Source organism: Nuphar pumila, chromosome 1 (assembly GCF_984573655.1).
Source record: "Nuphar pumila chromosome 1, dmNupPumi1.hap1.1, whole genome shotgun sequence".
Taxonomy (NCBI): domain Eukaryota; kingdom Viridiplantae; phylum Streptophyta; class Magnoliopsida; order Nymphaeales; family Nymphaeaceae; genus Nuphar; species Nuphar pumila.
In genome coordinates, this window is record NC_143249.1 from 171097194 (window position 1) to 171122545 (window position 25352).

The 25352-nt window shown below is 39.4% G+C and overlaps 1 protein-coding gene across 1 annotated transcript in view; it reads left to right on the forward strand.

Moving 5' to 3' along the window:
* The window catches only part of LOC149851268 (putative prolyl 4-hydroxylase 4), a 59593-nt gene extending 50402 nt beyond the window's left edge, over positions 1-9191 (forward strand). Inside the window, exons 5-7 of the mRNA XM_089999616.1 lie at positions 5633-5808; positions 6117-6186; positions 8511-9191. Of these exons, the coding sequence (XP_089855742.1) occupies positions 5633-5808; positions 6117-6186; positions 8511-8803 (539 nt within the window). The 3' untranslated portion in view covers positions 8804-9191. The remainder of the gene's footprint in view (positions 1-5632; positions 5809-6116; positions 6187-8510) is intronic.
* Positions 9192-25352: the final 16161 nt, after the last annotated feature.

The window sequence follows — 25352 nt, forward strand, 5'->3', positions numbered from 1 at the left end:
AGCAACCCCTAACGCACCCGTTCGCTTCTGGTTGTCTGTCAAGGGAGAGGACAGATCGGTACAAAAACTCCAATGGACAGGTTGTTAACAACCACCCCACGGGCAAAGATCCGGCCTCCCCAGTCATTGGAGTTAGGGGAAAGGGGCTACAATAGTTAGCTTAACACTTCTGCAGAAGTTGGATGCATCCGTGGCACTGCTTTTCAGCCTCTGGGGAATCCTCTCTCGGCTAAAGCCGTCCCCTTTGGAGCGGACTCAACTAGCTATTCGGGTTATTGAAAATACATAGAATAATAGACGCCCGAACTAGTCTCAGTTGTTTCTATGTTTTGCCTGCGCGTACCCGCAGGCCAGTAATATCGGAACATAAAGTCTGTTCACTTTGGTTGCTGGGCCGTGAGATTCGTTGCACTACTGATTCGCTGCACTACTGATTCGTTGCACTACTGATTCGCTGCACTACTGATTCGTTGCACTACTGACTCGCTTGCACCACCGACTTGCTTGCACTACTGATTCGTTGCACTACTTATTCACTTGCACTACGTATTCGCTTGCACTACTTACGCGTTTGCACTGGTTATCTGCATGCATTGCTTACATGTTTAACTGCATATTTGCTTTAAACTGTGTAACTTACTGAATTAAATTACATAATTCAGATCCTTGTAGTCTCTCTTGTGCGCCTACTAGTTTTTCGTGAAACTAACCCATTCTATGGGTACAGGTGATGATTAGGTACACCACAGGCGATGGCGCGATGGCTAGATGGCTCCAAGACGTTCTTCTTCCTGCTCTTAGCTCGCGTCCTGTTGTTTGGGGTTTTGTAACGGATTTTCCTTGGGAGATCCTAATTTTGTACTATTTGGAGAACTTCTTAAATGAAAGTGGCTTTTCCAAGTGTCCGCAAGTAGCATGTGTTGTGCGTTTTGGTTCTTTTAGCTAACGCGCTCAAAGTTGTCAGCTTGCCTTTCTGAAATTAATAAAAGTATAGTCTTCCGCTGATTTCGTAAATCATCTCTGAGATGAAGAGATTCCTTTTTAGTCTCTTGTCTTTTTTTTTTTCGAAAGGTTTGCAAGCTTGAAATTTTGGGGTGTTACAAGAGGTATCTACACCCTCTAAAACTTGTGAGAGCGATTTTGGGACCGATCTGTGTGCAAGGAAGAAGGCTTTTGTGATTTGCTCAAGAGTGCATTTCCACCATTTTTTCACTAAAGGAAGTGGGTTAAGGTAAAAAAATCCTATTCTTTGCTTCTTATTAAGCTTTTTTGGAGGAAAATCGCATCAAATTATCCGGCATGGTAATAGGGCGCTCGAATAATGAGTGAAAATCGAGTGCAACTATTGTCATACTGTTTTTTCGGGTGTTATCTCTCGGTTGAAGCATCATTTAGCAGGAACACATCTAAATGTTGCAGCGTCAACCTCAAGAAGTTTGCCGGATGCTGTGAAATGACAATGCCACAGGCACAAAAAGATTTTTAAAAAAATTGGTTATTGTTTTATGTGTTATTTTTAAAAAACTTAATTATGATGTCTTATGCAGCTCATAGATACATAAATGCTTTATATGTGATTTTATTACTGTATTTTGAGCAATTCATCATTGTTTCATGTGTTATGATTTTTTTAGAATTTTTGTTAATATTTTTTTATTTTTTTGAAAATTTTAGATTTTTTTATTAAAAATTTATGATTTTTTAGGATACGATACATATCTTATTTTGGACCCGAACGATATGATACTTACAACCTTGACTTTAACATTTTATGTAATATATATATATATATATATATGTTATGTAGATATTTTATATATTATCAAACTTAAAAACACTTAAAATTAATTTTTAAAGAGAACAAGCCAGCTCATGATTGTCTTGCCAAGCTCAGATTGCAACGAGCTCAGGCTCGGCTCGGATCAGCTCGTGACGATCTCATGAGCCGATCTCCAGATGGGGTGTATCCAAAGTTACCGAAAGCTTCTTAGGTAGGTGGGAAGCTTGCTTCCCGGAAACTCGCTTCGAAAGCGCGATACTCCTCGCTTCTGAAACTTCATGGGAATCTCGATTCCCCCACGCTTTTTCTATGCTTTCCACACGCATGGTCTATGCTTCCTATATGTTTTTCTCACATTTTTTTTCATGTTTTTCATGTATTTCCTCTCACTTCACATGTACTTTCTCTAAATTGGTAACCATCATTGTTAGATTTTAACAAAAATTTAACTCTTTTAGTGAAAAATCATGAAATATAAGAATGATTAATTTTATTTTAGTTTTTATTTGTTTCTTGTTCAATTCCTATTAAGTTACCATATTGCTTCATTTTTTATTCATATTTCGCTTTCAAATTGATACTTCGCTTCCCGCTTCCTATAAATTTTAAAATGCCTCGCTTCCTGTATCGTTTCCCGCTTCTGCTTCCTGGTTTGGCAACCTTGGGTGTATCCTTAACGAGCCGAGCCTGAACAACCCAAGCTCAGCTTATTTACTAGTCCTACTGGAGAAGGTCCCCTTACACCAAAATGCGCAAGATCAAAAGCATGCAAGTGTTCAGAATTACTTGTTCCGAACAACAAGGCATGACTTTTGGCCAGCTTTTCGCACTCTTTCACAAAATTATACATAATAACTTTTGACTTATCAACTGCATTGTGTCTGGAGATTCCGGACACAATATGCTGAAGTCTTGAGCTAAATATATGTCCAAGACACTGGGCATCACAAAACACAAAAAATCTAAGGTTGGAGTACTATATCCAAAAGAAAGTATTGACTGAGGTCTTAGGTCCAACTAATGAAGATAATACAGATGATCTCTCTTATGACCAGTCCTGATCTTCTTTTTTGACGAGTGAAAATGTGGTCAAAAGAACCACTTTTCGCTTGAAAAGAGCTCTCCAATTTTTTGACTGCCAGAAAAGTAGAAAATAAAAAAGAAAGAAGTTGACTTGTAAGATACGGTATGTATTATACGATATGATACAATCTATGCCACATGGGTATGGGTGCGGGTACCACACGACAATTTCAAAAAATGCGGGTACGGGGACACGGCTATATATATATTAAATATCACATAAATACAAAATAAATTCAAAATAAACTGAATATAATCTAAATATATATGCTATATCTAAAATATATATTATATACTGAAAATATAAAGTTATAAACTGAAAATATAATTATAAATTATAAATTGAATACAAACCTGTATGTACGGAGGGGAAAATGGAGTGTCCGTGTGACATAGGATACAATACAAGCTCGTATCAGATGGCATGTGGGGAGACAGTGTGATAGGCATGATGTAACAATATTTTGTTGCATAGTGTTGGCCTAAAGGCCGATACTGCATACAATGTACAATACAACATGATACAGATAAAACACTGAAGAAAATAGGTATACTCTTGAATTACTTTATATTCTCATACACATAGCTAGAGTCTTGATTTCATTATTAGGACAATATCATCATGGCGATTTAGGGAGATTGAAAATAGTCATTTGCAGGTTTTGTATTAAAAACTGACTTTTTTGAAAAAAATTTGCATGCAAATATTTTATTGATGATTTTCTCCTGTTACTTTAAACATTAAAATTTTCTCATGATGCTGTTTAAGAGATTCAAGTTTCTATGTTTATTCATTTTTAGCTTTTTACCCCTGCAAAAAAATTGCTTCAACAGAACCCTCTTGGATATCTTGCTTTAATAAAGTTTTTGGAATTTTGTGAGAGCATATTTCTGGTGTTGACAGCTATGATAGATAGTGCTTTTTTATGTTTAAACTTTAAAGAACATGTCTAAGGCATGTTGAACTGGTTGTATCGTAGACATCACAAGTTTGATTCTACTTGGGATTAAGCCTGCAACAGGTATGGAGCAGCACCTATTGGGCTGGTCCACTCTCCAAGGGTTTACCACTATAGGGTTAGGACCCAATCCTACTGGGTTCCTCATCATTGAAGAAAAAAAAAACGTACTGGATGTATTGTTTATGTGGATGTTAGTAAATAATATGCATTAGAAAGTGTGTGAATGAGTGAACCACCCTTAGTCGAGTGACATATAGTTTCTTCATTGATGAGACAAAGTTATTTGTTTGAAATAATTTATGAGATGTGCTTTATCGGTAGGGCTGGTGAACGAGCCAAACGAACTGAACATGAGCTATTCAGGCTCGGCTCGTTTATAGCTAGGTATTGTTTGGGCTGGCTTGTGCGAACAGAGCCGAGCTCGAGCTCGTATGAGCCCAAGCTGGCTCATTTAAATTAAAGAAGACATTTTTATTTAAAGGGCCATAGTGAGAATGGAACCCCAGGCCTACTGTTTGCAAGCAAACTCAACTAACCAGATGAACTACCATATCCTTTTGTATACTATGATACATAAATACGATATAAGCCCTCTAAGTGAGCTCATACGAGCGGAACCAAGCCAAATGCCCATTGTTCGTGCTTGGATTGCTTTCACTACGTGAGCTTCTCATAGTGCTTGGATTACTTTCACTACATGAGCTTCTCATAGCTTGGCTTACCGAGCTCATTTGATGAGTCAGAATGAGCTCTATGTTAGCCGAACAAAGCTGAACTGCAAGCAGCTTGGTTCATTTACCAGCCCTATTTTATTTCCAGTAAGTTTTATTTGCATCACTTTGACATGTTTATTTATGTGTACCAAATATTACATCAGATTGGTGCATGTGATACCAACGGTAGCAATGACCTTGCCATGTTCATTTATTTGATTTTCAAGAAATGTAAACTCAAGCAATGCCACTTTTCAAGTGCCGTTGCAGTTCATGCATTATACATGTTACCCAAGTTATTCGAAGGAACACACTTGCTTGCTAATCTTTGAATGGCTATGAGAACTGATTAAAGCTACGTTTTAAGCAAAAAAGGGACTGGCTAAAAAGTTGATCTGCCATGCATTTTGATAGCTAGACATAAAGGATGCACATCCGTTATTCAGTCAAACTTGAACAGTGTACATTCAACTGGTTTCCTTGCCAGAATTGACAAAGAATGCCAAAACATTTCCCTACTTTTTTTACCACTTATAGAATCTGGAATTTAGATTCGATCCACTTGAACTACCACCTTAGAATTCATGTTCTTGGCTTGGAATACACATCTCAGAGTTGGGCATGAGATTGTACTTAACTACATTGAGCTGGAAACCTTAATAGTTTGATCCGATGCCCCACAAAGATCGGGGATTGCAGTCCAGGGCACAGACCTATATCGAAGTATGTTAAATTGATTTAATGATATCCTTTATTTATAATTGTATGATGAAACATCCTAGTGAGATACTGACATCTTTACCAAATGTCAGTTGCATTGCAACTCATTAAGTTTGAGCAACATAGTTCAGGTGGGTTTTCCACTTCTAGGAAATAGTTGCCATCCCATATTTTCATTTCATTTTCAAGATAATACATTTGGTGAAAGAAAGTGCTTGGATATGTTCCTTGTTTTTTGTTTACAACTATCATGTTTCAAAAATTGTAATGAGCTTAATTGCTAGCTTGTGTAATCTATGCATTCACTTGTCCATGAACGATTGTAAATTCACATTTTATTTATCATTCAAAGTTTCTTTGGTTGGTTGGTTCAGAAAATGGTGAAGATATTCAGGTACTAAGATATGAACATGGACAAAAATATGACCCGCATTACGATTATTTCTCTGACGAGGTTAATATTGCTCGTGGTGGACATCGTATTGCTACGGTCCTAATGTACCTGACAAATGTAGAAAAGGGTGGTGAAACAGTTTTCCCATCAGCAGAGGTTTGTAATGCTGTGCTTTGTTCCCATTAAACTATGATTCCTTTATAATGACTGCATTATGCAATTGACTCCATTTCTCTATCTTACAAATAAAGTAGTATACATGACTTTTCAGAGGCAAAAACATGGCACGGGAGTGACCGACATGTTAGCCAAAAACATGAATTAAAACTTTGCTTTCTCTTAAATTTTATAACCTCCTGAAACATCTAAATGTGGCTTGTGCTTGAGATAACCATCTGGTACTTTTATTCTTTGATTAATTTGTGTTTTATATTATGTCTGATTTTGATTACACTCACATGCAGGTAAATAGCCGCCGGAGAGGGCATATTGTGGATGATAATTTATCTGATTGTGCTAAGAAGGGAATTGCAGGTGAGATGCTTTTCTTAGGTGGCAAATAGACAAGAATCAAGATTTTTTTTATTAAATTTTCTCAGAGAAACCACCCCAGGTGCAGAGACCTAGCCGCTCTGACTCAGCCTCCCATACTTATGGTCGCTGTCCATGTCGGCGTAAAACTCCGAGGGCTTGCCCCTCGACCCCAGGGAGTTGCCAGGCTTCGGCTTACGCAGGGGGTGATGCCCATGGGATTTGAACCTAGACTGCCCGGCCAACTGTGTAGGCCCCATCCCACTATGCCAAACCCCTTGGGTCTTAGACAAGAATCAAGATTGATACAATTCGAAGCCAGACATCTGTCTGTACTGGGTATTTTTGTGTTCACAATATCTATGCTTTTGAAATAAAGAATTAGGATGGATCACGAACACACATGCACACAGATGTATATATATATATATATATATAATGGGATAGTATTTGGTCATGTTGGCATGACCATCCTATCTAGCTGGATATCATGGGTGCAGGCTTTTCTACTCAATCTGACCAATACATCTATGTTGTGCATTAAAACTTAGATGTATTTTTATGTTGATCAGGCGCAGAGACCTAGCCGCTCTGGCTCAGCCTCCCATACTTATGGTCGCTGTCCATGTCGGCGTAAAACTCCGAGGGCTTACCCCTCGACCCCAGGGAGTCGCCAAGCTTCGGCTTACGCAAGGGGTGATGCCCATGGGATTTGAAACTAGACTGCCGGGCAAACTGTGTAGGCCCCATACCACTATGCCAAACCCCTTGGGTCTTAGACAAGAATCAAGATTGATACAATTCGAAGCCAGACATCTGTCTGTACTGGGTATTTTTGTGTTCACAATATCAGTGCTTTTGAAATAAAGAATTAGGATGGATCACGAACACACATGCACTGCGCACAGATGTATGTATGTGGGATAGTATTTGGTCATGTTGGCATGACCATCCTATCTATCTAGCTGGATATCATGGGTGCAGGCTTTTCTACTCAATCTGACCAATAGATGGGCTCAGCATGATCTGTTTGATAGGGATCACGCTTCATATTCCTGATCAACATAAAAATACATCTAAGTTTTCGTTCACAACATAATCTTTTATTGAAAATACCATGTAGATCACGTAAGAATTTTATCCCAAAAAATCAACAGAAGTACTAAAGAAAGGTGGTTATATATATATATATATATATATATATATATATATATATATATATATATATATATATATATATATATATAGATAGAGAGAGAGAGAGAGAGAGATGGTGGTTCTGTACCATGACACCATATGGTAGTACTAGGGATGGCAGTGGACCGGGGGAAAGTGGGGCCCCGCCTCGCCCTGTTTGGACTGGGGATGAAGGGTATGAAATGGGGATGGAGGCGGGGATGGACGTGCACTTTTCCCCACCCGCCCTGCCCCGCCCCGCCTCATCCCCGTTTGAACCGGGGATGGAGGACATGAAACGGGGATGAAGGCAGGGATGGAGGATAAAAGCCATTCCCCGCCGGGGATGGAGGCGGGGGTGGAGGATAAAATCTTGAGGCGGGGCGGGGGTGGAGACCTTGTCCCCCGCCCTGCCCCGCCCCACTGCCATCCCTAGGTAGTACACACTCCTGTTTGTATAGATCTAGCCACCAAATGTCAGATCTAACCATACAGGTGTTTGTCACATTGTTCTCAGTATCGTTGGAGTCGGTCTGAATAAGCCTATTTGTTTCGTATTGGCCCAAAATCAATTTGCAATGAGCTGATTCAGCTTGTTTTTTAATATTTTAAAAGATGGTTTAAAATAGTTTTTAATATATTTTAATATTTTACTGACACAAGCCATCTGCTGGTTAAAAATTGGCTGATTCAGCTCGATTCGGTTCAGAGTCTAAGCCAGCCGATTCTCTGAGTCATTTTGAGAATCAATTCAAGCCTGACATAGGTTCTGACAGCATTGGTTTAGCATGGTTTATTACTATGTTAGAAGGTTCTATCATGTCTAATACACCATAAGATTCCGTTTTTGAAACTTTGAAAAATCAAAGGCTCACAACTCATGAAGTTAAGAGTGGTTTAAAAATGACATGAAACATCATGTTTGAGTCAACTTTTACACTTGGAAAAGAACATGCTAAACATGATCCAAGTAAGGGTTAGATTGTTGCTGATGGGACTTAGATCTATGTAAATCGAGCATGTACTAACATAAGTTATGGTGGTACAGTACCGCTATGGAACAAAGTGTTCTGTCTTGTGTTTCAGCATCGTCAGGTCCTTTATTGAATGGATTTGATCTTTTTGTTCCCTTCTCAATGTGACTTTCTCAGTGAAACCAAAAAGGGGGGACGCTCTGCTCTTCTTCAACCTTCATCCTATTGGGACTCCGGATGAAAGCAGCCTGCATGCTGGGTGCCCAGTGATACAGGGGGAGAAATGGTCTGCAACGAAATGGATTCACGTGGCATTGTTTGATAAGAATTTGGACTCCACTGGTTGTACTGATGAGAATGAACACTGTGAAAGGTGGGCAGTGCTGGGCGAGTGCACCAACAACCCAGATTACATGGTCGGAACGTCTGACACTCCTGGTGCTTGCCGTCGGAGTTGTAAGGTCTGCTAGCAAGAGAGGTTCTTTAATGCTTCGTTACGCTCTCCACTGTGTACCATGTTGTCAATCTAGTAATGCAAGAGGTGCCCCATTTTTTTCTATTGTCAGCAAGGTCTGCCCCATTTGCCTCTCTCTCTCTCTCTCTGAGTGATTTGGCGCTGAAAACTATATCTTGTACATGTAGATTTGGGATGTAAAAGGATCGGATTCAGTTTGGAGTTGCACAATTATTGAATCAGATCTAATTGGATTTTGCTTAACTGGACTTGAACTTGGATGGAAAAAGGTCATACCGAATCCAGATCCAACTAGCTTAAATAGCTAATAAGTTGTATAATCAGATTCATCTTTTTTGTCAGATTCTGGTTGAATTTGGATTGGATTCACTTTTGGATGTAAAGCTCTATACTGAATCCAGTTTGATTAGTATACCCTAGCCCGTAGCGAATCCAATTAAACGGGATTCAGACATGATCAATTATTTTATCTAATCAAAAACTTTGGTATGCCTACGTGTGATGTGGGTCTGACGGTCCCTTTAGCATTCTGCCTTAAGTTTTTATGGTGATAATATCTTTGTCGAAGTATATACTTGAGACAGTTTGATGGTGTTCTGTGGATTAATAGTTTTTTGTATATCCTTTGAAAATCTGCCTCTCACCGAGTTCATTGATGTAAAACCCCGGGTCCCTTTTGCCACTAGAGAGCGCAGAGAGTGGAGTCTGCTTCAGCTCTCATGGTAAAGGATGCACATCAAGCAGGTAGTGGTGCTGAAATGCTCATTTCCTTAAGTGAACTTTTACGATCTCCTCGGGATACTGAATCTTTTTCTTCACAATTTGTCTAAATTTCCAATCATGACAACCTTGTCAGCCAACATGATTGTTATGAACTGCTTGCAGCGGGATATCAAAGCAATTGCCTCTATATTTACGAATAGATTTTGATTTTTTTTTTAATTTTTGTTCTAAAAAGATATGATTTGCTTTTGGGACTAAAGATTTAGGGGCATTCCAACTTTAGATGAAAGGAGAAAAATTAAGCAATATACGCAATAATAAATGAATCTAAAAGGCAAGCATACAGCACGTGCATCAACACGCAGGCTCACGTGCATGATTTCATGGTCCTATAGTTCCAATCAAAATTATCGAATGGTAGGTCTGCCCTTTCTTCTTATGGTTGTCACTTTAAGTACAACTTCTTTAATAGATTTTTCTAACGGAAAATGATAGCGAGTAATTTGACATGATTTTTTAAAAACCCTACAATTTTTGACGTTATGTTCAAAATTGAAATATCCGACATCATTAGGACACTTTTACCGTTCATAAATGTGAATTTAGGCATTTTTGCGATAAAATTGTATTGCTCGTTGAATATCTCTAGCACCCACTTAAATATAAAATCGCAGATTTTTTTTATACAAATTTAGACCTCATGAACTCACAAACATTTATTTGTGAAATCTCGGTGAAACTGAAACCACCAAAGTCGCAAATATCATACTCTTTCGCATATATGTTAATATTTTTCAAAAATATATTTGTGGAACACTTACCACTAATTTCGCAAATATCTTACTTTCACATATATTAAACGCTCTCACATGAAGTTATTTGTGAATCTCCAGATATTGCAAATATCGTACTTAAATATTTATGAAATTATGACAAATATGTAAAAAAAATTATTTTTTACGAATTTCTCAAATCATATATAAATTGAATGTGAATTTTCACATATAACAACCCAAATAATAGTGAATGAAAGCAAATAGACATTCAAATAATGTAAACATTCAAATGATTTGAAAACATATAAACAATAACATTATATACAAATCATTCAACAATGCTTTCAATTTGAACATTCAAATCATTTAAAGTGCAAGAGTACTAGTTTCACTTTAAATATTCAACAATGGTTTCAGTTTTACATTCAATCAATGATATTATATATAAATGAATGACAAACAAATGACCTTATATAAAAACTCATTCATAGAAACATTCAAATAACATTATATACAAATCAATGTGTAAGTCATGAGTTATAATGTTGATCTTAATATATACAAAAAAATAAAAAATAATCAAATGAATTTCTACGGTTGAGGATGTTGTGATTGCCGCGATCGTAGCTCCTTGATGACCTTATTTGCGTACTCCAAAATGCCAACTTGAGTATGTATCATATCCTCTTAAGTACGTACTATATTCTTCAGCATATGAATTTCTTCAAGTGCAAGAGCCAACTCTCCCTTCGATCCACTTACACTCTTCCTGTGCTTCTCTCCAACTTTTTTCTCTCCCTAAAAGACCTCTTTGCCATTGAAGAACATGCAACTTGCTTGGTGGCTATAAAATTGTCATTGGTGGCACATTCCATAGATGACAATCTGATGTCTTCACTACCCTTGTGCTAGTTCTGAAGTTAAAAAATGAATGCCATGGGATACTCTTTCATCTTGAAGTTAGAAATTTGTTAACTATGCGAGGGTGACTAGTTGGTTGCTGAACAAAACCAAATAGTTGAATGACTCAGCTAGCCATTTGGTGCTCAACTTCATTCATATTGTGCATCCAAATATTCTTGTTGGCGATGTCCTTTGCCCCCACAACTACATCGACATTCTCCTCATCTTCCAACACACCTTCATAGGGGCACCCGTTTACTTACATTTCCTTTATGGTTAGTCCTACAGATATGTATTTATTAAAAAAATATATGAAATATCAACAACAATACTTACGTTTGCCCTAATCAGCTTACAAAGCGATGCAGCGCAATCGGCACGTGATATGCAAGGACCCACCAATCTTCGATCACAACCCTCTTCGTTGCATAATGGACTCTACATTACAACACATGAAAATTCATGGGCAACTTCATGCATCTGGGGCCTTTCAATGAATATGTGCTCCTATATCCAAACTTGCATAACAATGATTAACAAGGATTAATACACAATATGTGAGTATAATAATAATTATAAATAAAAAAGTTTGGGTATAATGAAAGAATAAATACCTCCAACACCAACATCCCAGTAAGGTTTTTTTTGCCACTCCTTGTAACGCCCCAAAATCGTGAACTTGAAACCTTTTATGAAAAAGGTTGAAGGCTTTGAAATCAATCATTTATCAGAGTTAAAACAGAAGTTCAACGGAAGATCAGGTTCAAAACAGCAAGTCCCTAGACCTTGGGCGCATTACAATACAAAAGCAGACTACCCCTTACAAACCGATTTGCAATTCAAATATATATATATATGTATGTATATTTGATTGAAATGAAATGAAGAACCAAGTTTTGGTAATACAGTTTTAGAAATTCAGAGTTTAAATCAGAAGAGATGCTTTCAAGAAACTTCATACCCCATCTATCAAAAGTATTCCCAGGAGCGCAACGTCAGAAAAGGGCATTGCCTTGAATGCATCGCGTCATCGTGCCATCGCAAGCCGTATATCCTGTTCACCACCTGCCCATGAAATGGGTCAGTCTCACAACAGACTAGTAAGGGTGCAAAGAATAAGAAAGAACAAAAGCTGCAATAAGCAAGATAAACGCTAGATCAAGCAAGAAAAGCAAGACTAGCAGATCTAACCAAAGGTGTTGTGGACTAAGCAAAGCTCTAGTAAAGCAAACAGCTACGTACAAGAGCAAGAATGATCATAATTCTAAACAAGCAACTATAGCAATCCCACAGATATAATAGGTGAAGAGTAACTAACTCTATCCACCAATCAAGCAAAGCAATTACATAAAACAAGTATTCATGAAAACACTCGTAATACACACAAGTACCATTATATGGTTCTGTCTATCGACAAGTAGCTATGATAAGCAATCATGTAGCAGTTATATCACAATATGCAATAAGTAGCATAATGCTAGTATTATAAGTAATTGACTAGTACGAGAAGCTAGTCATTACAAATAATTGACTAGTATGAGAAGCTAGTCATAACATAGCAGAACTGCGCAAGCAGTTTAACCAACTAGAGTAATGCCTCGACAGACGTACATAGCTCAACGAGTAGCGCACCAAACTACCGAGCTAACAAGCAAGCAAGCAATGAACGTTACAACACTCATATCTCATGATCATGTGTATAAGTTATATCTTGTCTCATTATTGAGCAGGCCGTTGTGGGTACGCACAAGGCAAAACGTAGAAACAACCGAGATCGATTCAGGGGTCCATTATGCTATGTATTTTATTATACCTCGAATGACTGACTGAGTCTGCTTCCTAAGGGGACGGACAGTGACCAAGAGAGTAAATCCCCAAAGGCAAACAAAGCCCAATGGATGCGCATCCCAACTTCTGCAGAAGTGGCATGAAGGATTTCTCCTAACCTCCGATGACTGGGGAAGGTCGGATCTTTGCCCGAGATTGCCATTAATGACTGTCCATCAGAGTTTTGTACCATCCATCCTCTCGCTTGATGAACCATCCTGAATGAGCACGACAGAGGGTTTCTTAACCGCCGTCCTATTCTACATGCTCTGGTCTTTCAACCCAATCGATCATCTTGCTTGTGAAGGTGCATGATTATTATTTAAGTGAATTATACGTGCCATTGCGCGTTCGAGGCAACCACACACTTCTCATCCTACTCACCGCAATACGCAACGTACCTATTCAAATGTACAACCACGATGAAAAGTGTCAATCCGTAGTGAGGGTAGAAACATCACTCTTGTGATCTCAAACACATGCCATTGCATGTTCGAGGCAGACATAGACCTCTCATCCTACTCATCATAGTACGCAATGTATCTGTTTAAAAGTACAACCACGATGAGAGGGGTATGGATCTCTCGCAGGAAATCCCAACACTTCTGCTTTACAGAAGCCTACAGTGAACTCATTCAAGTTCCAACTGATCGTGCTCGGGTCCTTTAGACAATCACAAGCAATCTGCATAGTAGGCGAATATCAACATAACAAGATTAACTTAATGTGTTAATACACATTTAGAGGTTACTATAGACCTTTCGTCCAGCTCTTTGTAGTCCAAACATATCGTACGTGACTAAGGGTACAACTATAAGAGGAGGAACATGGATCCCTCGTAAGAGATCCAACAATACCTTCACAAAGGAGGGAAGGCACTACAATCTTGGTTGAACCAGAAAGCCTAGAAACTAGGTTTTGCATCAGAGGCGAGGTAACGCCGATCTAGCGATAGCGCAAGTACCTCGCTAGGATCCTGCTCCACTCATGCACATGCTCCTAAACAAGGTTATCTAAATCGTATCGAATAGGCGAACTGAGGTTGTAACACGCCTATCCCAAATACATTGATTTGGGAGATCCGGTCGCTATCACTGCTTTACAAAGCTATACATCCTGAAAATAGGTTTGCACCTAAGACAATGTCTTTAGAGAACCGAAGTGCATAAGTGTGTGTCCTGGCTTGTAAGACAAGTGAAACGATATACACTATACACTCGAAGCTGCACTTAGGGAATGCAAGCTGACAAGGGGCAAACCCGTGCACATACCAATACAATGGCAAATCAAGGGGCAAGACTCGATGGGCGAAGCCGCACCGCGAGGGTAGAACGTTAGAGCTCCACACGAGGTATGATATCATACCTCGATCATCGTAACGCACAGGCGGACAACTACGTAAGCAACTCGTGAGGTATGAGATCCTATACTGACTACGCAAGTGTAAAGGATGACTCACGAGGCATGGGTTTGCACCTCAATAGATCGATAAGCGTAAGCAAGTAATGAGGCATACCACAAAGATAAGAAATACATGCATGAAGGGCAACAACAGGGTAAGAATGAACACATGCAAAAGGTAAGTGTAAGAGCAAGCATGACAACACAGGAAAGTAAAGTACGAAGAGTAAAGCAAAAGCAAGGCCATGGCGCATAAAGCGCGGGGAAACAAGTAAATGCAGGAAGTAAAGTGCAAGAACGTAAATGAGGACCAGGCTTTGCATCCTGAAGAACAAAGCAGACATAAGCAAGTAAATGCCAGGGCGCAAAGCGCGGGGCAACAGAAATGTAAAGTGCGAGAAAGTAAAGAGGACAATGATCCCGAAACTGCATTCTTGAGTTAAAAGACATGAAATGTAAAGACAGAAATGGAAAGCTTAGGCACATATAGCGCGACAGCAACAGAAAGGAAAGTGCAAGAAAGTAAAGAGGACAAGGATCACGAAACCGCGTCCTTGAAGGTAAAGACATACGTATATATATTATACGTATACATATATCATTCTCTTTTAGTTATCTTTTCTTATTTTAGCATTTATCAGTTCATTGTTCTTTCACGCAAGAATCCCCTACCTTAAGGGGTTGCGGGTTCTCGTACGCATGCAACATAGGCAAACAAAAGCTTGAGCCACAGAGGGCGAACTGGATCCACCGTTCAACCTGGAGAGCTTAGATCTTTAGTATATGCCATATTAGAAATGAGAAGCAAACGCAACAAGGTCTCCTGCCTGCAGGAGGCAGATGCAAGAACTCTGCATCCTGCAGACAAGGATGCCAGAGGCAGGGGCCTCAGCCCTGCCTGGCATCAACAGCAGATACAGGGAGCATGAGCTCCTTGTTTGCCGACATAAAGAAAGGCAAGGGGGGGAGCAGAGGCTCCCTGCCACACCTGCCGCAACAAGGCAGGGGGGTACCCCCTGTCAAAGCACGAGACACGGGTGCAACCCCTTGCTGGGAATGAAACAGGCAGGGGCTCTGCCCATGCCGGCAACAAGAACAAGGCAAGGGGGCAAAGCCCCTTGCCGGAGAACAACAAAGATGCAAGGGGCAAGCCCCTGCTCAAAAACAGGAAACAAGGGGGCTTTGCCCCCTGCTGGCACAACGCAAGAGGCAGGGGGGCCTCGCCCATTGCCGGCGCAACGCAAGAGGCAGGGGGACAGAACCCCTTGCCGAGAAGGAACAAGAGAGCAGGGGGGCTCCGCCCCCTGCTGGGACATCAAGAGCAGAGGGAGCCTCGCCCTCTGCCCAAGAGCACAAAAAAGAGACAAGGGAGAGGAACCCCCTGTCGAAAGGCAAATGGCAGGGGGACAGAGCCTTCTGCCGGCAAAACGCAAGTGGCAGGGGGCCAATCCCCCTGTCGAGAAGCAACAGAGGGCAGGGGGAGCTTCTCCCCCTACCAGAAAGCGATTAGAGAGCAGGGGGCTCGCCCCCTGCCGTGAAACAATCACAAAGGTAGGGGGACTCTGCCCCCTACCGAGAAACAAGGAAAGAGTGAAAGGGGGCAGAACCCCCTGTCAAGAAGAGTCAACGACAGGGGGCTCAGCCCCCTGTCGACCAACAATAAAAAGGGAGGCAGGGGGTTTAACCCTTTGCCAACAAACGGTGATGAGAGGGGACTCAGCCCCCCTGTCGATCCACCCTGCACAAAGGAGAAAGAGAGGGGAGGGTTTACCTCCGAAAAAAAAATGGCAGCAACAGGGGAGTCGTCGGGGGCTGGAAGGACGAAGCCACTGTCGGCTGAGGCCACCGAACGGAGGGTGGTGGCACTGCTGAAGCTCAAGGGCTGTCGTCGGCTGCAACTACCGGCGATGGGGAGGCATAGAGAAAGAAAGGGTGGTCGACAGCGAGTTGCCGGTGTCCCGCGACATAGGAGACAACAAGGGGAAGGCGAAGAGGTGGCGACGATCGCCGGCCGCTGCAGCACCTAGGACAGATGCCGTGACTGACGGTGAGTCGCCGGTGCTCGGGGTCCCTGGCGCAGCTGGCAACCAGACAAGAGGAGGTCGGCGGCAGAAGGGAGAATCGCTGGTCGTCGGGGAGGCCTGCCGGACGGAGCTGCTCACCGGCGTCTCCGATTGCCGGCGGCAGCGGCGTGAGGGGAGCATAGCAGATGAGAGAGAAAGGGCGAGGGGTTCTGCCCCTCGCCCGAGATGCCTGTGACTTATTAAAGTCATAGGCTTCTCGAACGATCGAGAAGCCGAGTCCGAGTTCGGGCTCGGGTCCGGGTCCAGCTCGGATCTGAGTCCGACACGTCAGACCGACTGTGACACGTGTTCGACGCATGCAGGGCACGTGTCTGACACATGTCCGACAAAGAAATTTTTTTTCACAGGCTTTACATCCTACCTCCCTTAAAAGAATTTCGTCCTCGAAATTTCATATGAAGGTGATCTGCCTAGACCGCAACCTAAGGAAACTAGGTATAGGTCAAGATGCACGTGGGCACACGAACCCCCAGACACATAAGCTTCTGAAGGGATCAGGACAACATATAATGAGTCTCAAAGAAAGGTTCGAAGCCAACAACTTGATCGAACAGAACGTATGTGTGAATTCACTAATAAACTTGTCTTCGCAAGAGTTCACAAGAGTTCATAGGGAGCCATAAATAGAAGGGGAGTTTAGCAGAAGGCTATAAGAATGCTTATTCGCTATCTTCAAGGATGAAGAGACACAACGAGTCATCAAAGAAAAGGAGTCTAGTAGAAGACCATAGGAAAGGTTTATTCATTAACTTCTACTTGATGCAATAAGGGATGAAGAGACAAAACGAGACATTGATCTAGTTTACGTTCCTTGAACGGGGTCTCTAAATCATTATCAAGATGTCGTGTGTCACACTCGCAATCTCTAACAAACTCTACGTCATGAATAATCACAATCCATTCTATCTCAAGGCCTTATGCGGCCAACTGCCACCTATCATGACTCACTTAAGGTGTCATACATTCTCATAAAAGCCCACCCTTCCATAGAAGGTCCAAAACATGATCACGATCTAAAATCAATAAAGATCTGATTCACACATCTGAGTTGGACATATAATCATGTTAAAACAGAAAGCCAAATCTATAGATTCATAACTGACGATATCAATCAATATCAGAAGATCAATACAACTCACCATAACCTTTCATGGAAATCAAATTCACACAAGTTCCTCGCCGGACCTCCTGATCTGGGAAACGTACGACCTCACAAGGGATTACCGCTCTAGATGGTATACTTGTTCTTGGACAGTACACTTCCTCACAGTTCACCGTCTCCGTGGCTACCCGCTCTTGGACATTGTATATCCTCACAGAGATTCTACCACTCTAGCCGGGTTACCAGATCTTGGTCATACGTACCCTCACAGAAAACCTTTGGGAACCCAATCCTCAATAAATGCCATAATCAAAGAAAATCACTGCGATACACGCATCAACACAAATGACCGCTCACTGGGTCGATAGCCACAAATATGATTAACAAGATCCACGCCGGATCACCTGGTCTGGGAAATGTAAGACCTCACAAGGAATTACTGCCCTAGATGGTATACTTGGTCTTGGACCATACACTTCCTGACAGTTCACCATCCTTGTGGCTACCCGGTCTTGGACAATGCACATCCTCATAGAAATCTACCACTCTAGTGGGTCACCTGATCTTGATCATACACCCCCCTCGCAGATAATCCATTGGAGATCAGATCCTCAACCGATACCATACATAGTGACACATGCATCAATATAATCGATTGCTCAGAACAATTGACCGCACTCGGGGTCAGCAACCACCAAAATGGGCATAAGCATATATCAGCAATATGCATCATATCACTTCACATGGCAGAACAAAACACAGAATCACACATTCTTCCAACAAGGTTCCACGAACCATAATCATATATCAAATATAAACATTCATCGCATGCTCTCAACAATTTTTATCACGTGGCATATCAAACACATCATACATAAGATTTACTTTACACAATTCGTCATTTCCACAAGAAACAATGCATCCTCAAATAGGACCTCAAAGCATGCGTAATCAAAGCATGAATTCTATACACAGAAACACACAGATAATATATTATGAATCAACCTAACTTCAACTTACGTAACTCCTACGTAATCCAATACATTCACAGGATTCAAGTTATATGTGCAAATATACAGATCATTGCATCATCATATGCATTCATAATTCTTACATCAAAGCACATCGCATTCGACCACTTCAGTGTGAACCACACACACATATCTACAAGACATTTTAGTCCAATATTCATGATATTCGTCAATCATGCTATACAAAGATGATATAACCACACAACCAATCACAATGCGAATCCCTGCAACACAGTTATGTAGGTGTGATGTATCATAAAAAACTAATTGTTTGTAGTCGTGAGGTGTCATTCATCTAAATGATCTAAACTAATGATTTGTAGGTGTAATAGGTCAACCACCTAAAAGTCAAAACTGATCATTTGTAGGCGTGACACATCATTCACCTAATAAGCACCATAATCATTAAGATCACAAAGACACCAAAGTCACACGTAATTCCATCGATAAGCTTTTACTTAACAAAAATACGTAACAAAACACACAAAAAAGTCTTAAACTAAGACTATCAAAGCGTCTACAGATTTGATCAGTTTATTGAACGACATCCAAGCAAAAACACATTCTTTAATGAAAATAAATACAAAATAATTTAAGAGAAATAATACTCACAGTGCGATGCAGATGGCGGATGATCAAGGATTACCACTTTCCCTGTTGCTCTGATACCAAAAGCTGTAACGCCCCAAAATCGTGGACTTGAAACCTTTTATGAAAAAGGTTGAAGGCTTTGAAATCAATCATTTATCAGAGTTAAAACAGAAGTTCAGCGGAAGATCAGTTTCACAACAGCAAGTCCCTAGACCTTGGGCGCATTACAAAACAAAAGCAGACTACCCCTTACAAACCGATTTGCAATTCAAATATATATATATATATATATATATATATATATATATATATATGTATATTTGATTGAAATGAAATAAAGAACTAAGTTTTGGTAATACAGTTTTAGAAATCCAGAGTTTAAATCAGAAGAGATGCTTTCAAGAAACTTCATACCCCATCTATCAAAAGCATCCCCAGGAGCGCAACGTCAGGAAAGGGCATTGCCTTGAATGCATTGCGTCATCGTGCCATCACAAGCCGTATATCCTGTTCACCATCTGCCCATAAAATGGGTCAGTCTCACAACAGACTAGTAGGGGTGCAAAGGACAAGAAAGAACAAAAGCTGCAATAAGCAAGATAAACGCTAGATCAAGCAGAAAAAGCAAGACTAGCAGATCTAACCAAAGGTGTTGTGGAGTAAGCAAAGCTCTAGTAAAGCAAACAGCTACGTACAAGAGCAAGAATGATCATAATTCTAAACAAGCAACTATAGCAATCCCACAGATATAATAGGTGAAGAGTAACTAACTCTATCCACCAATCAAGAAAAGCAATTGCATAAGACAAGTATTCATGACAACACTCGTAATACACACAAGTACCATTATATGGTTCTGTCTATCGGCAAGTAGCTATGATAAGCAATCATGTAGCAGTTATATCACAATATGCAATAACTAGCATAATGCTAGTATTATAAGTAATTGACTAGTATGAGAAGCTAGTCATTACAAATAATTGACTAGTATGAGAAGCTAGTCATAACATAGCAGAACTGCGCAAGCAGTTTAACCAACTAAAGTAATGCCTCGACAGACGTACATAGCTCAACGAGTAGCGCACCAAACTACCGAGCTAACAAGCAAGCAAGCAATGAACGTTACAACACTCATATCTCATGATCATGTGTATAAGTTATATCTTGTCTCATTATTGAGCAGGCCGTTATGGGTACGCACAAGGCAAAACGTAGAAACAACCGAGATCGATTCAGGGGTCCATTATGCTATGTATTTTATTATACCTCGAATGACTGACTGAGTCTGCTTCCTAAGGGGACGGACAGTGACCAAGAGAGTAAATCCCCAAAGGCAAACAAAGCCCAATGGATGCGCATCCCAACTTCTGCAGAAGTGGCATGAAGGATTTTCCCTAACCTCCGATGACTAGGGAAGGTCGGATCTTTGCCTGAGATTGCCATTAATGACTGTCCATCGAAGTTTTGTACCATCCATCCTCTCTCTTGATGAATTGTCCCGAATGAGCACGACAGAGGGTTTCTTAACCGCCGTCCCATTTTACATGCTCTGGTCTTTCAACCCAATCGAGCATCTTGCCTGTGAATCAATTGGTTGAGAATCCTGCAATCCAAATTAATTTTACTCAAATCGGTCAATTTCAATGAATTCATGTATAGTAGCAATAACAATATATATATATATATATATATATATATATATATATATATAATTAATGAAATAAGTCAATTGCAATGAATTTTAATATTTTGTACATACATGACAAACTAATCAAATTCATTTAGATAAAGTAGCAATATGTATCAATAAAATCAATCAATTGCAATAAATTTTTATATTTTGCACACATACATGACTAGTTAATCAATTGCATTCACAGACACACACACACACACACACACACACACACACACACACACACACACACACACACACACACACACATATATATAATCAATAAAATCAGTCAATTGCAATGATTGTGCCTAAAACTGCTTAACTTTTTCTTCATAAAATCAATAAAATCAGTCAATTGCAATGATTGTGCCTAAAAACTGCTTAACTTTTTCTTCATATTCTGCCTTAGATACGGGTCACTTTGAATTTTGTAGCTCACAGCTTGAACGTAGATGTATGTAATTATCAATGGTGGCTTTTTTATGGAAAATGTCAAACACGTACAATTTTGGCAATGAATGTGGCTCTCTCTCTATCCACTTATGCATACTAAGTTGTGCTTTCAAATTACCAAGATGACCCAATTCATACTTTTTCGTTAGCTTTTGTTGTTGTACTTGAAAATTTTTACATAATGTAGGTGTAGTCTCCTTCGACACAATCATCTTCTTATTGGTCATATTGTATTAATAAACATATTCAAGTTTTCCCACAATAACAATACATGGAACATTGAATAAGCATTGCAAAGAACAAACAACATATTTGCATTTCAAAAAGCATTTAAAAAAAAAACAAAAGTGAACATTGTTTCATTCATTCATCTATTAAATAAAATGGAATAGTATTTGATTCAACCATTAAACAAAATGAAAATAGTGTTTGATTTAATCGTTAAATAAAATGAAACAGTATTTGATTCAGCCGTTAAACAAAATGGCACACAGTGCTTACTGAAAAAATACATCGTTGATGGATCAACAATGATTAAATGCCTTCGCTGAATAGTTGCCGAATAGTTGCCAAAAATATTTGACAGAAATAGTTGTTGGAAAGGAAGCAGGTTAGGGACAAGTGGTTGAGGACAAAAGACAAAAAAAACCTTAGATTATATGAAAATAACCAGGTTGGAGACTACAATGGGTTTATATATGATTCAAGAAAATATTTCGCAACAAATAAGCAATATTGCATATGTGTCAATTCTTTTGCAAATAGTTAAGTATGATATTTGCAATATAAGGTGTTTTACAAATTATGTTATGCGAGAACGTGTAGTATATGCAAATAAGTAAGTTATTTGCGATTTCAGTGGGGTTTCACAAAATGAAACAATATTATAAATTTATGTGATATCGTGTCATATATGTGAATACGTAAGATATTTATGAATTTGGTGGTAATTGTAGTTTCACAGATAAATTTATGTGATTTCGAGAAGTATATGCGAAAAAGTATGATATTTACAAATTTAGTGGTAAGTGAAGTTTCACACATATATTTTTGCGATTTCATAAAATATATGCGAAAGAGTATGATATTTGCTATTTTGGTGGTTTTAGTTTTATCGAGATTTCGTAAATAAATTTATGCAAGTTCGTGCGATCTAAATTCGCTTAAAAAAACTTGCGATTCTGGATTTAAGTGGATATTGAACATATTCGATGGGCAGTACAATTTTATCACAAAAATGCTTAAATTCGTAGTTGCGAAGAGTAAAAGTGTCCTGATAATGTCAAATATTTTCGATTTTGGACATCGGGAAAATATAAAAAATTATTGAATTTTTAAGAAATCACATCAAATTACACCTACAGTTATTTTCAGTTTTTCTAATGCTCGATGATTTTGTTTTAACTTAACCCCTTTGATAGAGATGGTAGGCATGTTAACGCATGACATGACATCAAATACTGTTCAGGGGTCAAATGCTAGTACCAGTGAGTGGCCTTTGGTTGCATAAACTAACTTGCCTGTCCATAGTGTCTTCATCTTGATGGCTTTCTTTATAATACAATAATTATAATCATAATTATTGTTCAATACCTTAACCATGTGAGGCGTGCGCTTATTGCCTGTTGAAAAAAAGCTTCATGTTTCAGCGAGTCAACCACGAGATGGCCGGAGGACTGTACATGAGTGTTCATTTCCCTTTGTGGTTGCAAATTACAGGAGCAGCCTGCTTCACTGTAAGTTTTGGTGAGTTTCGCCATCACTCTGTATAATAATTACCATCAAACCTCTCTCTCTCTGTTACGTGTGTGTTGTGTTTTTGCCATAGTATTGATCTACTTGGGAGCTGGGAAATCATATTATACCTTTGGAAGAATATTATAATGCACCACTTATTACACAAACACTGTTGCTTCTTTATTCGGACGAACCATGTGGTAGACCCCTCTTGCTTTCTGGTAGTACGAACAGATAGCTGAAATAATTTCCCTTGCAGCCGAAAAAAGGAAAAGATATCCACTTAGCAATAATGAACTATAACCAAACAGGAGAAGATGTGGGAGAATGCAGTTTTGGCCTCATGCCCGTGCATGCCTTGAACCAATGTCCCAAAATCTCATTATCAGAATTTCCTTGGTAAGGAACAATCATGTGATAAATTAGAATCGCATGCTTTTTCTCAGAAAAATCTCTGGGGCTATAAGATTTATATAATATTAAGAAAGTATATAATGCTATTTTTTCTCATTTTAAGACAGTTAATCTTATGATACTTGGCCCACAAAGGCTACTTGGCTTGGTGGTCGGCTTAAGGCACTCCAAGTTGAAGGACGTTATGAGTTCCAATACCCAGAGTGGATCCCTTGTTACAAGCCCAAGTGAAGTTTTACATGTAGGAGGGGTGGTTGATGAAAGGATGGATGAATCCCTGAAAGGGTGTGCCTAGGGGTGTCAATGGGTCTGGTTTACCCAGACCCGAACCGAACCAAACCCTATAGGGTTCGGGTATGGTGATAAATAATAGGACCTGATAAGACATGGATCTGGACCCGAAGGTTCGATTAATACATGGACCCGGGTATAGTTTATGAAATTGTATACCCGATCCGGACCCGACCCGAGTTCTGATTAAGACCTGTAAATTTTCAATGTAAAAATGATAAAAAATATGGTTTTACTGGGTATGGTGCGGGTATGGTTCATATAGTTCTTATTGGATATGAGTATGATTTCTCTTACTGTGGACCCAATTAGACTCAGGTCCAGACCCGATACCATGCCCAAAAAATAGAATTCAAGTCTGATTAATTTCACCTGTGTCCGAATAAAACCCATCCCGTTGACACCCCTAGGTGTGCCCATGAATCCATTCCAACCGCCTTACACAGAAGGTTTGGTTCCTCATTATAAAAAGAGTGATAACATCAATATATTAGAAAAAAGATAATATTTCACTTTATCAGGGTTTTACTGGTTCATGAAAATTTCAAGATAAAATTATGATATTTTTCAAAATATCAACAATTCTTCCTACTTCTTAAAGATGAAAGAGGTAGTGGTGCACCAAAATAATTTGCTTTAATTTTTTCTTTTAAATTAATTACATAGAGGCTTTGTTGGGTTCTGACATAGTCTGAACCACAGAGATAGTGGACCCATAACTCATTGAATTCTCATCATTTATGGCTGGACAATGACTACCTATGGGAGGTTAAATATTCTCTGTAGGATAAAACTCAATAACTGCATTAAAAAACTTGAAGCAGGCCGTTAACCAAAATTTCAATTTCTTTTTCCACTCATCCTCATTGTACACATCTCAGTCCTCAAAACCAAATAGTGGTAGGGTTTCTGGTGTGCATGGTGGTACCCATAGTGACAAATATCATGAGATTTATGAAAATCTTGTGATAATATTGCAAGAAATTGCCTGAAAGTTTAAAACAACAATTTCTAACAAGATTTTCAAAATCTTGCAAGATTTATGAAAAAAATAAATACCGCAATTTAAACACGATATTTACGTTTTAAACGGCTATTTATCACAAAAAAAACATGTATTTTTATTTTTAAATATTATTTATTAATATTTTCTTATAAAAAATAAATTTTATATTTTTATTGCCAAGGTTTTGCCAAAAAAAATGCAAGATTTTATAAAAAAAAATCAATTTCTCGCGAGTTTTTGAGAAACGAGAAATTGTCGTTTAAAACGTTTGTCACTATGGTGGTACCCAACCTTCATAACTTCTTCCTGGAAAACCCTGAAACCACCGAGCTCGACTAGCGGTGCTGCTTGTGAGAATCGACAACAGATAAGAGAGACGCATGGAGGGGATTCCAGCGTTGGAAGGGCATGTCCGTCGGATAGCCGTGCCCGATGGTTCTTGTTGCTGGTGAGAGGTTGCAGAAAAAAAAAACCCTTCAGTTTAAAAAAAAGAACTGTGCATCCACAAACGCTCTCTCTCCCCGGTT